General features: G+C 35.7%; 3 protein-coding genes across 3 annotated transcripts; 1 reads left to right on the top strand and 2 right to left on the bottom strand.

Annotated features, from left to right (window-relative positions):
• Window positions 1-6: 6 nt before the first annotated feature.
• LOC124430094 (potassium/sodium hyperpolarization-activated cyclic nucleotide-gated channel 1-like) lies at window positions 7-3,040 on the bottom strand. Its single transcript, XM_046976203.1, has 7 exons — window positions 2,102-3,040; window positions 1,801-2,022; window positions 1,422-1,734; window positions 1,139-1,331; window positions 894-1,085; window positions 565-788; window positions 7-511 (listed from the first exon to the last, which is right to left on the bottom strand). Exons 1-7 carry the CDS (start codon window positions 2,338-2,340, stop codon window positions 212-214), a joined length of 1,683 nt encoding a protein of 560 aa, XP_046832159.1. The 5' UTR covers window positions 2,341-3,040; the 3' UTR covers window positions 7-211.
• A 1,225-nt stretch (window positions 3,041-4,265) lies between these two features.
• Window positions 4,266-6,616, bottom strand: LOC124430093 (two pore potassium channel protein sup-9). Its single transcript, XM_046976202.1, has 5 exons — window positions 6,072-6,616; window positions 5,834-5,989; window positions 5,337-5,680; window positions 5,128-5,246; window positions 4,266-5,045 (listed from the first exon to the last, which is right to left on the bottom strand). The coding sequence occupies exons 1-5, from the start codon at window positions 6,196-6,198 to the stop codon at window positions 4,778-4,780; spliced, it is 1,014 nt and encodes a 337-aa protein (XP_046832158.1). The 5' UTR covers window positions 6,199-6,616; the 3' UTR covers window positions 4,266-4,777.
• A 2,928-nt stretch (window positions 6,617-9,544) lies between these two features.
• LOC124430220 lies at window positions 9,545-11,676 on the top strand. Its single transcript, XM_046976480.1, has 2 exons — window positions 9,545-10,704; window positions 11,033-11,676. Exons 1-2 carry the CDS (start codon window positions 10,575-10,577, stop codon window positions 11,416-11,418), a joined length of 516 nt encoding a protein of 171 aa, XP_046832436.1. The 5' UTR covers window positions 9,545-10,574; the 3' UTR covers window positions 11,419-11,676.
• Window positions 11,677-11,753: the final 77 nt, after the last annotated feature.

The following is an 11,753-nucleotide window of genomic DNA, read 5'->3' as shown; positions in this document are numbered from 1 at the left end:
TAATAATAATGATAATGATAATAATTTTTACTATCCTTAAATACACATACATTTGTTTTACGAAAATACGAATAATCTTCTTTCTTATTTTTCGAGCGAGGAAAAACGAAGGTAGACACTGCCGCGCAATTTAAAGAAGCTTTAACTTTATTTTATTATTGTATATCTGTTGATACAATATGAAAGAGTATTGTATTGACAGACTGATAATTCATTGTTTCCTCGATTTTTTTCTTGTTTTCTTTCTTGTGCTATCGCACATAAGGCTTGAATGCATTATAAATCTTTTATGATGTTCCTCTGTTACCATAGTCTTCTCTATTCTTTCAATAGCTATACGTTCGATCATGGAAAATAATTCAGAGTAAACGGCAACGCATTTTCGAAAGTCCTTCCTATCAAGACGATAAACTTCGCAAACTTCTACAGCAATCACAGACGCGACCCGTTTCTGATCAGGCGCTAAAAGTGCTATTTCTCCAAAATGAGCGCCATCATTCAGACGGCATATCTAAATTTAATTTTAACAGGTTGACCATTAAATAGAATCATAGACGTTTTTACCTCTTGTCCAGTTGCCGTCAAAATGGCGATAGTTCCAGCGGACAAAAAAAACATACAATTCCCCAGTGTGCCGGCCCTTATAATAATGTCATTTTGCAAGTACAACTCAAATTTCAAACTTTTAACGATAGACTTTAAAACGTCCTGAGGTATATTTTTAAAGAGTTCCACATTTTCGACCAACCGTTGACAAGAATACATAGCGATTTCATCTCGTAATTGTTCTAAAAATATCTCATTATAATCAATAGACGTAACTCAACACTTGGACTAATCTATATAAATGGTATAGCAAAAGATTACAATGGAAAAAACGTTTCTTTAATAACCTGAAAGATTGTTTAGAATATTTTGTTCACGAAAAAAGCTATTCTTAAAGCGATGATTGTAGTACTCGAAAATCCGATTTTTTATTTGCAACGGCAATTGTTTTTGTTTCGCGTATGCCCCTATCTGATTAATTATCTCATTATATTTATTTTCCGCTGCTTTGCTGTTTTCCTTTATGTGTAGAAACATAACTGAGGTTAAAAAAGAATGTATAGACTGATGGATATATACGATCGAAACTCACTTATAATGTAACACTCGACGAATCTGCCCAATATCATCAGTACGGTATTTAATATGACATGAATGTCGGCTTTCGGAGGGAAGACACCGTAGCCGCTAGCTAAAAGATTTTCCAATACTATAAAGAAAGCATGCTGGAATCTAACAACCAAACCTTCTTTTTCTATCCCTATCATCCAACAGTCGTCGCATTCCTTGGAAAGAGAGAGAAAGAGAAAGAGAGAGAGAGAGAAAAAAATCGATTCATGTTGATCAAAGTTCGCAGATCAATTTTAGTTGCTTACCGTTAATGGAATGTTGTAAAAATGTAACGTTAATACCGGCAAGAGATAATACAGACAGGAGAACCATATTATCAAGTAAAATCCTAACATAAATGTAGATATCAATTGGTAATAAGAGTGTTCCATCAGGAAATATTGATAAATATAATCATTTAGTGTTGGATAACGTGTCAGTTTTAACAAGGGTAAGATATTTATCAACGTGATCGCGTGAAAAGAACCATTCCCTGGCAGTTTTCGCCAGGATAAAGTGATGTGATCGTACGGCAAGGAAGAAAGTATATCCACCAGAAGATATCCCTTTGAATATTTTCTAAAATAATAATTAGATAAATAAATGCACGAACAATGCTTACTGTAAACTCATATTAAATCGTACTTGATTATTTTCAATGGTCTCAATTCTATGCACATATTTTTCTTATCATAATAACCGGTGATGCAAGTGACAATTATGTCCAACCAGCATATCGTATAAATAAATATATTAACTTTGTCCAAACGTACTACCTCATAGTCCATAATGACAAATGATATCATAAAAGGTATTGTAAAAAAGGCTATTCCATAAATGACTATCATTAAAGTTTCCCATAAAAATCTAAGATAAAAAATATTCGCGGATGTGAGTCGAGCTAAAGAGGTGGATTAATTTTTCTAGAAAATCTAAAAAGTTTTACTTGATATAACTAAATGGATGTATGATCCAACGATATTTAAGACGAACGTATTTTTTTCTTTCAACATTTACTGCTGACGTATTGTCCATGTATTGCATACATTTTGGTGTGCGTCTATCGATATTTGAATATCGGGACCTTAATTGCTTGCATTCCCACCAATTAGTGATTTTTTCCCAATCGTCCAATGACCTTAGCAATTCGCAAACGTGACCTTGCCCTTCTTGGACATCGGACATCGTGAAATGTTTAAGGTTTCTTTATTCTATCGCGAAGGAATGTCCCTAAGAAAAGGAAATTACACGTTTCAAGGATTATTATGTTCAAGGAGGTTATCGAAAACATCAGAAGCATTTCGATCTATCGATTTTCAATTGATTCGAAAACGTAAATTTGTATACAACGTGTCTCGTGTAAAACGACCAATCTCATGAGATTACGTCAGATATCATTATTTATTATTACATGTTGAATCATATTTAAAAAATATACGCATATACGTAGCACTCTACGTGGACGTTTATAACTGCCGTGAAGCGCGTCGAGTGATCATTGCAGAATTATCAACGAAATAGCGACAATGTTATAAATTTTCTTTATACTTTCAGGCATTCATTTTATTAACAATACTTTTACCGACTTAACTTTTCACTGACTGGTCGTGTTATATCCGTCGTATAGATCGATGGCCATTAATAGTACAACAGAAGGATCTCAGCTCCTTTTCTAGAAGAAAATTCGTTTCCCATTTTCGACTTTCCATACTTTTTTTACTCATCCTATAAGATAAATAAAACTGCATGGAGCAATCTTGCTTAATTTTAAAGAAATCCTTTATAACGATATGTTATTTCTAACAAATTGTTTATAATAAATTATTTTAATCATAACGAAAAAATGATCGTTATCAATATTTAGCTTACGAAGGAAAGAATAAAAATATTATTTATCAAAATTATTAATTATAAATTGTTTATGCAAATTGTTGTAATTGAAAAACTGTTTCCCTAAAAAAAATGGTCATTACAAGCGCGGAAAAAGAAATAGAAAGAGATCCGCTTCGAAAAATTTTTTATGAAAATTGTTTTATAACAAATGGCTTTTTGTTAATAGCAAATCGCTTCAACCGCATCGTTAAATCATCGTTATCCTATGTTACAAAGGAAATAGTGAAAAAGAAAAAAAAAAATCTGTTCTGCGAAATTATTTATGTAATAAATTATTTATATAACAAATGTTTCATGCAAATTGTTAATGAAAAATTGTTTCAAACGAAGTATCGTCCAATGATCATTATCACGATGTAGCAAAAGAAAGAGACAAAAAAATTGTTTATGAAAATTTGTTAATAACAAATTATTTATAAGGAATTGTTCGTAATAACAATATGACGAGGAAATAGTGTATAAAAAAAATTGCCCTTTTAAACGGTATTCGTTTGATGTCTCTACGACTTAGAGATATAGTTCCAAAAGATATACCCCATTTAAAAGGTGCTTACGCCGATTCATCATTGGCATATATAATTTTGGTCTAAAATGGTCATGTCGGCCCAGTGACCTAGATAAATTCTTGGAATTTATCGCGGTCATTTTATATACGCGCGATATTACAAGAGTCAGCTGTCAACGTAAACGGCCTTTTACGGTACTACTACCGCTACATCGTGCACGTTAGTTAATGAATTATGAATGGAGGGGGGGGGGGAATCTTTCAAAAGCGATATCTCGGCAATGAATAGTCGTAAAAACTCAAAACCAAGACCATTTTACAGGGGAACAAGTATTCTTTTCCTATCCGCGTGCTCTATTAATATCGCTATAATACGATCGATTTCATTAATATTTTATACAAACACGTATACGCGCGCATAGCATAAGTATATTCGTAAGTACATGCCTTTACGAATCTTCGTAATCTAAATGAGATATTTTTTAAACATTAACCGTTCTATAACGTATACGCGATAGATCATATCAGAACTCTACACTTTACGTAGAGTAAAGTTTACGTAGACGTTTTAGACAACGTACGTAGCTTACGTTGCTACGAACAGTTAGAAAGTATCCTATAGAGAATGGAGATTCCTCGCATGCTATTAACAGCCACCAATTTTTAACTTTGTTTTCCTTTCGATTTAACAATTTCGTATCGTTCTTCAGTCTTACTGTAATACTTAAATTTATTATAGTGTTTAATTACAAATCACATAGAAAAAATACGATCTCCGGTCCGATAATGTACACGTAACATTCATTAAATAGAATCGTACACGTGAAACAGATAACTCTATTATCATTGAACGTTAATAGACGTCGAATATTACATTACCAACACGTTACGCATTGGTTCACTCAAGAAAGTTCACTAAGTAAGCCGAATCTGGCGCTTCTCTGTATAACTATACAACGATATTTATTTTTTAAATAGGGCACATAAAGGATTTCCTTTATCTAATGAGTCTTACGATTCCTTTATTTCGGATCACCCTCTCCCGAGATTATCGTTGAATATATCTGTCCTTTGGCAGTGTTCTATACTCGTTGCTTATTTTATTAGTTGTTTATCTTTCTCTCGTCGATTCTTCCTTCGCTTTCAAACATCGATACCGAGGAGTTCCCTGCTGTCGGCCTTGGAAAGTCGACGACGTAGACTACGACGACGAAACTCCTTCCATCAGACGGATGCGCGCTTAACGCGAAAGCTTGCCGTGGTCGAAGGTGGCCTGTAACCTTGATATCCCGTAGAATCCAACAATTCGGAATTGGCCGGTCCAAGACACGTGCAGGAGCAAACGCTAACGCAGTCGTCCGTATCGTGAACTATCGGCACGTGACTGGACAAAAGTTTCCCGTTCACAGCAACTACCTCGTCATCCAAGTTCAAGACGTGATCGGACGCCAATTGAAATTCGTTGTCTTCGCGACGGGTATCGCCGGTATTCCTGAATAAAAAGAGAAAAAAGAGAGAGAGAGAGAGATTTGCTTTTTTTCTCTTGAAATGATAAACGATCAATTATTTTTTACATTGTCATGAAACGAAGAACGAGGAGATTTATGCTGGCAGCAACCACTGCTAGACCGAATAATATGAAGACGAGACTTAAGGCGACGTATCCTGGCTTGTTTGAAAGTGCTTGATCGTTCTGAAAAACAAAAAGAAAGGAGAAACGGTTCGCTTGTTTGTTTACGCTTGAAAGATTTATCATTTAAAGGATTTCTCGGAAGTAATCTACCTGCAGAGCAACGTAATCCCCAAAACCTATGGTAGTTAACGTCACGAAACAATAATAAAAGCTATCGAAGTAGCTCCAACCCTCATAACGTGAAAATACTGCAGCGCCGGTGGTAATAATTATACTGGATAACAATCCGGTCGCCAGCATTAGGTTCATCTCCGTGGCGTCGACCTTTTGACATCTCATGTAAATCTTTGCTCGTTTGATAACGACAGAGGCAAATTTGTTGAGACGTTCTCCGATGCTCTGAAACATTACCAGGCCAAGAGGAATGCCCACCATAGCGTAAGCCATGCAAAAGGCCTTGCCGCCTATAGTGACGGGAGTGGAGTGTCCATAGCCTTGAAAAGTAAACCAACCGTATAATCGATATACAAATATAGGCATACGCACACACACGCACATACACACACACACACACACACACACACACACATATATATATGCCAAATGCGACCAAACGATGAATAAAAACATATAATCATATTGTTTACCAATCATAGCGAGAACAACCGTAGCAAAGTAGAAGGCACCAGCGAATTTCCATTGAGGACCCGCTTTGTGAGGCTTATTTTCAATTATTACAATCTCCACCATACGATAATCCTCCTCGGTGATGTTGTACTTTCTCATCATATTACGACGTATATCTAAGACGATAATTTCACGTGTCAAATCGTGTGCCCGTGGTAAATCAAGAAAAAAATGTTAAACGTTAAATCGTTCACCTACCCGATAGAAATTCTCGGCGTTTTCTTTCAGTATCCGATTCTAATGCGTCGAATACCGCAGCACCGATCAAAAGGTAAATAAATGTACACACTACCAGCGACAGAGTCCTCACGTTCTGTCTCTTCATCTTTGTTAATCGATCGACGAAACGATGGCGACGATCCGGAAATATGATAAATCTTGGAGTATCTTTAAAAAGAATAACTTTTTCGGTTTATCTAGATATTTCTAATCACTCACCAAGGGAACGCATATTGCCTATTGAAAAGCACTCGACGCTCGATCATCACGCCCCATCAGGAAGAATAAGAGGAACTATTCGATCACTAGTCGCCATTTCGACAATTATTCTTTCAGCACAATTCTATTTATTTGGCATATTTGAAAAGTCGAAACTCGTGTGCGTGTACTCGTACGCGAACGTACAAGCCACAATGTGTTTTCCAGCCGAACGAAACTCATGAAGTATTGATCGGACCCAAGCGCGAGAATATAGATACCTTACTCCATAGAAACGCGAAACGTCTAGTGATCTCTCCAAAGATATAAGTAGCCAGTGGTAACGGTTTGCACTGTAAAGGCGAATGCCCCGCAGTAGTCAACGTCGGTCAAAAATCAGCCACTAGATTACAAGATAACTATATGGAAGATAATTTAGAGGACTGACATGAATTCCTTACCGACGATCAATTACCTTAGTTTATCGATCCAAAGTTAAACCGATTAAACTTTTAATCGATATATAATCATATTTTATCGTAGAAATTCGTTTGGTGCACCAATTGTATAGATTTTAATTGATCCGATCTATACTTGTATATATATATATATGTATATATATTACAAGATCGAGGATTCGCTTAAGAATCTTTCAAGATTAACAAATTTCATTAAAATACAAAATAGAATAGATTTACAATTAATAACGACGAACTATTACTCGACAAAAATATTATCAATATCGTTACTTCGAAGGATAAATTTGAAACGTTTAGCGAAGAGCGCGAACGATGACACTTTTAGATCGTTCGCTAGATGACACCAGAGGTACTACAAAAGTTACACATTTTAATAATTTAACTTTTAATTTATCAAACAGTTCAACTTTCAGCACTAAAAATAAATTATTATTTACCTATATATATATATATATATATATATATATATATATATATATATACAAAGTTAAATGAGAATTTTTCATGAATCAAATTATACAGTTGCAAATTATTATTATTATTTCATATTACATGAACATGTTATACTGTAAATTTACATAAATAATACATAATATTACATAAATTAACGAGTAACAGTTATCTTCAAGTATTATATCTTCAATGTTACTCTTATTATTATTATCAAGTAAAGTAAATAAGGAAAAATAAAGTAAAATTTTTCATATTTTCCAGGAATCATAGCCTTTTTCAAGGTTCGTATTTGTAATAAAATAAATGTAACGTCGCAAAGGAGAAGATTATTCCTTGGAAAAATGTCAAAGCGAATTGATCGACTATCCATAAAATCCATACTACGACAGAAAAGATTTTTTCCTTTCTTTTTACCTCGAACGTTAAAAAAAAGAAGAAAAAAGAAAAAAAAGCAAAGCGAGACGTTAAGAAGGTAAACGTGGCCGGATTCTTTTACTCGAACGACGATCGAAGAACGATAAATCTGCGACTTGGTGACCCGGAGAAAAGCGAGATCCTCGAAAGTTCGTCCTCGAAAACACCAGGGATTATACTAAATGTACGGCAGCTCGTTAGCATCCATAAAGAGGGAGAGAAAGAGAGAGAGAAAGAGAAAGAATTTAAAACTGAAAACTTTGCTCAGAAGCTATGCCAACTACGATTTCGTTAGTATAACAAAGGAAAGAAAATATACGTCAGAGTATAATGGACGAAAAGAGAAAAGGTACGTAAAGTGGCGAAACACGTTAAACGAATCCCTTACTTTCGTCGATGGTGCTACAATTATCACTGTGCGGACCCTCGGCCACGTTTGCGAGAAAGCATCGACGTACAAGAACTAATTTGGCAACTTTTAAATATCACAAAACATAACCAAGATGATATGAAACAATAGTATTATATGAACGATCATTTAAAAATGCAAATTAGCAGAGTATGCAAGCAAAGTCTACGATATACAATATGTATGTATGGTACCATTCGAGAGTGTTTCAATATCACGTGCTAGCTCGGAATCCGGAGCAGGCACTCTGAAGGAATCTGACAGAAGCGATGGATGCCGCGAGCAGCAATTCCTTCGTGGAAAGCATTGGTAAATCCTAGGAGAGCTTTGTTGAACAAAAACGATTCATCCTTAATAATTACATCAAGGCTGGTATCGAGAAAGGTTTTGTAATTTTCGTTTTTTCGATCATTAAGCCAATCTAGATCAATTCTTCTCGAATTGGTCGAATCGATCGTAAACGACAGGTAAACGATAAGCAAAAATCCGCAAGGCACTCTAGTCCGGCGTGAAATACCGGATACCTGATCTCTGCAGACTCTCAGGGGCAAGTACTCAAAGTTCTTCCAAAGTTGGCAAATTCGAGAAGAGTCGACACGGAATTACAAAAGAGACGACTGCAAGCTCGTAAGTTTCGATGATGACGACCTTGAAATGATTCAACGAAGGATCCGAAAGAACTCGTTCTCGCGAAATCTCAAAAGATCTAAAAATAAGAGAATCATTAGGGATCCCTCTAAGAATGACAAAGAAAAACCGAATTGTTGGTTAAAGAAGGATCTCAGGTTTGTGCCCGAGCTCGATTCTAAGATCGTACGTATACTCTACCTCGACATATTCTTTCACTTCGATAATTTCGCTTTCCCGTTTAAGAATGGAAAAAATCGAGAAACGAACTGATCGATCGAATAATCGAGTCCTCGAAAGAATATCAAACGAATTAGAAATCATTCTCGAAAGGATACGTTCAAAACGATCTTAATAATAGAAATTGTTCGAAAAAGTTCGAAAAAGTTCGAAAGAATTCATCGGGTGTCCGATTACGAAGCAACGAATCTTTCTAACAGATCAAGGAAACAAGTCGAAAAACAAAGTCAAGGAAAGAGAAAAGAGAGAAAATAACGAGAATCAAATGGACGGTTCCGTTTTAAAGAGAAGCGAGGGATAAACATTCCAAAGGGATATAATAAAGCACGTTGCAACACATTGCCGACGCAAAGTGAACGTTTTCTAAATATATTTATATTTATATATATATATATATATATATATATATATATATATTTATATTTATATGTATATATATATATTTATATTTATATGTATATATATATATATATATTTATATATATATATGTATTTATATTTATATGTATATATATGTATATATATATGTATATATATATATATATATATATATATATATATATATCTTTAAAAACACTTTTAACATTTTTCGTGTCGCGACACTTTCGACGTTTCTATAAAAACAAATGAAACAGAGGCTGAGGCAAGTAAAAACGAGACGGACGAGATAGCTTCGGTACGGCTACCTGCCATCGACGATTGCATCGCTCTCGTGTCGCTTTTCATTATCATAACGTTTACATACGTTCGTACGGAAGTTGGCAATTTATTTCGAGTTATTTGTTCGTACGTCGAATGTCAAGAGAGAAAAAAGAAAGGAAAAAAAAAAGAAAAGAAAAATATGACAAGTCAGTCAACTTATCGCGGCTAGATCGGTTCTACATATCTTCCATTTCATTTTCTTCCGAACGTTCGAAAATTCCTTGTCAAACAAAATTACGCTTCGCGATCGCGTTTGAGTTTGTAACGAATAAATCCAAAAAATTTGAAAAGAATATCAAAGCACGGACACGAATTTTTCCTTCTGCTCGTCGAACCTCTCGTACGGAATTTACAAGCGAGTAAAGATTTTCTAAGCGCTAATAAGATACGACAAAACTGACGAGATAAACCAATTACCTATGTGTACGCATGTTCTGTATAACGATATGGCATGCCAGTGACCCATATTTTAGGTAATAATTTATTCCTTAAGGTCAGTAATCAGTGGCATTGATTCTTCTATATTATGTTCATTACTCTCGTCGACACACTCGCGCTTTAAATCTAAAAAATACACACACACACACACATATGCACAAAAAGAAGAAATTATTTTCGTCATTAAATTAACACAAAGAAAGGCTCCACATTTTGTAATATTTCTCGAACGAATATTTCTATTTTAAAGTTTTGCAGTAGCAGCAGCAGCAGCAGCTTAAAAGAATTTTAAGCAAAAAACAAAGCGCTTCAAAAAACAATTTGGTCGCTAGGAAACTTGGCGCAGGTAAAAAGAAACAAAAAGAAGAGAAAAAAAGTCAAAAGGGAGAAAGAAAAAGGTTTAACCAAGAGAAACGAGCGTGTCAGTTCGAAGAAAAAAAAGGGAGATCAACCGAGGAAAAGAACGAAAGAGATAGAAGCAATCGCGTAAACTATCGTCAGGGTTGCGTCTATTAACGAAGGATGGTATACGGAAGTAATAGAAAGAGCAGCAATGATCGTTCCAAGTTACACGCCGTCAGACAACGTCGTCGTAGCTCGAAGAATCATGCTGGCTTGTCGTCCTGTATACATGGATGCGTGGGTAGCGAAGGTGAGCCTTCTTACATGGACTTTCTTGCACGAACATCGATCGGACGGTAATTAATTTTCGTCGACAGCGAATGGCCGCTTAAGAAAACAATGAGAAACGAGGAGAACACGACGACGGTGACTCGTTCCTTTTCGCATCTCCCTCTTTTCAATTTCTTTTATACTTCTTTTCTCTCTCTGTCTTTCTGACTAAACGAACTTTCCAATCGTTGCCATAAATAAACCTTAAAATTAACGATTTTAAAAGCTTTACTCTTTGGAAGCCAAGATATCGAATGTCTTTTACGTATATACGTAACATTAACTCGAACGTGTTGTCAAACTCTCAGGTTTACAAAAAATAAGGGATCACATAATGAAGGCCCTTGATTTTGGCATCGAGTCCGGATATCTCGTACCAACGGACGCAACCTGTAAGATGTTGCGGGTATCCTCCGATTTATTAGAAAAACGGCAAAGACGAAGAAATGAGAAAACGAACGAGACGACGACGATGAAATACAGGAGGAAAGGATCCGAGGATTCTTGGAATTTGCGTGAAAAAGAAAATAAGGAAGTCGAACCGGTGGACTCATCGACGAAGAAATTTGAAGAATGTTCGGTACAAGAAGCGAGGCACAAACGAAAAAATTGTAGAAGAAATTGTAGATCTCGAAGTCGATCGGAAGGAAATCGACGCAGATCTCGTAGACGTAGCAGAAGACGTGGGAGGTGAAAATCGTTTTCTTGTAATATGAATTTTCTACTTTTTTTTTCTTCTCTTGCCAATCGCAAGTTATAACCAATAACAAACTAGTAATGGTCAACGAGACCAAATCAATGTTTCGCATGTATGTGCAGTTCAAAGAACCCCGGGAAGTTGGGAGAAGACAAGGACGATTACGAGCCAGACAAAAACTCCGGAAAGAAGAACGCTCGTAACGAGCGTGCGAATAGCGGTTCGAGAAGTTCACGCTCGAAAACGCAGCAAATCGACAGAACTGACGCCGAAAGATCTGACGACATCTCGGACATTTCTCTCGACGAGGACGAAACCGACGAGGAGGGGGA

The sequence above is a fragment of the Vespa crabro genome, chromosome 17 (genome assembly GCF_910589235.1).
Source record: "Vespa crabro chromosome 17, iyVesCrab1.2, whole genome shotgun sequence".
Lineage (NCBI taxonomy): Eukaryota > Metazoa > Arthropoda > Insecta > Hymenoptera > Vespidae > Vespa > Vespa crabro.
This window is presented reverse-complemented; position numbering and strand designations above follow the sequence as displayed.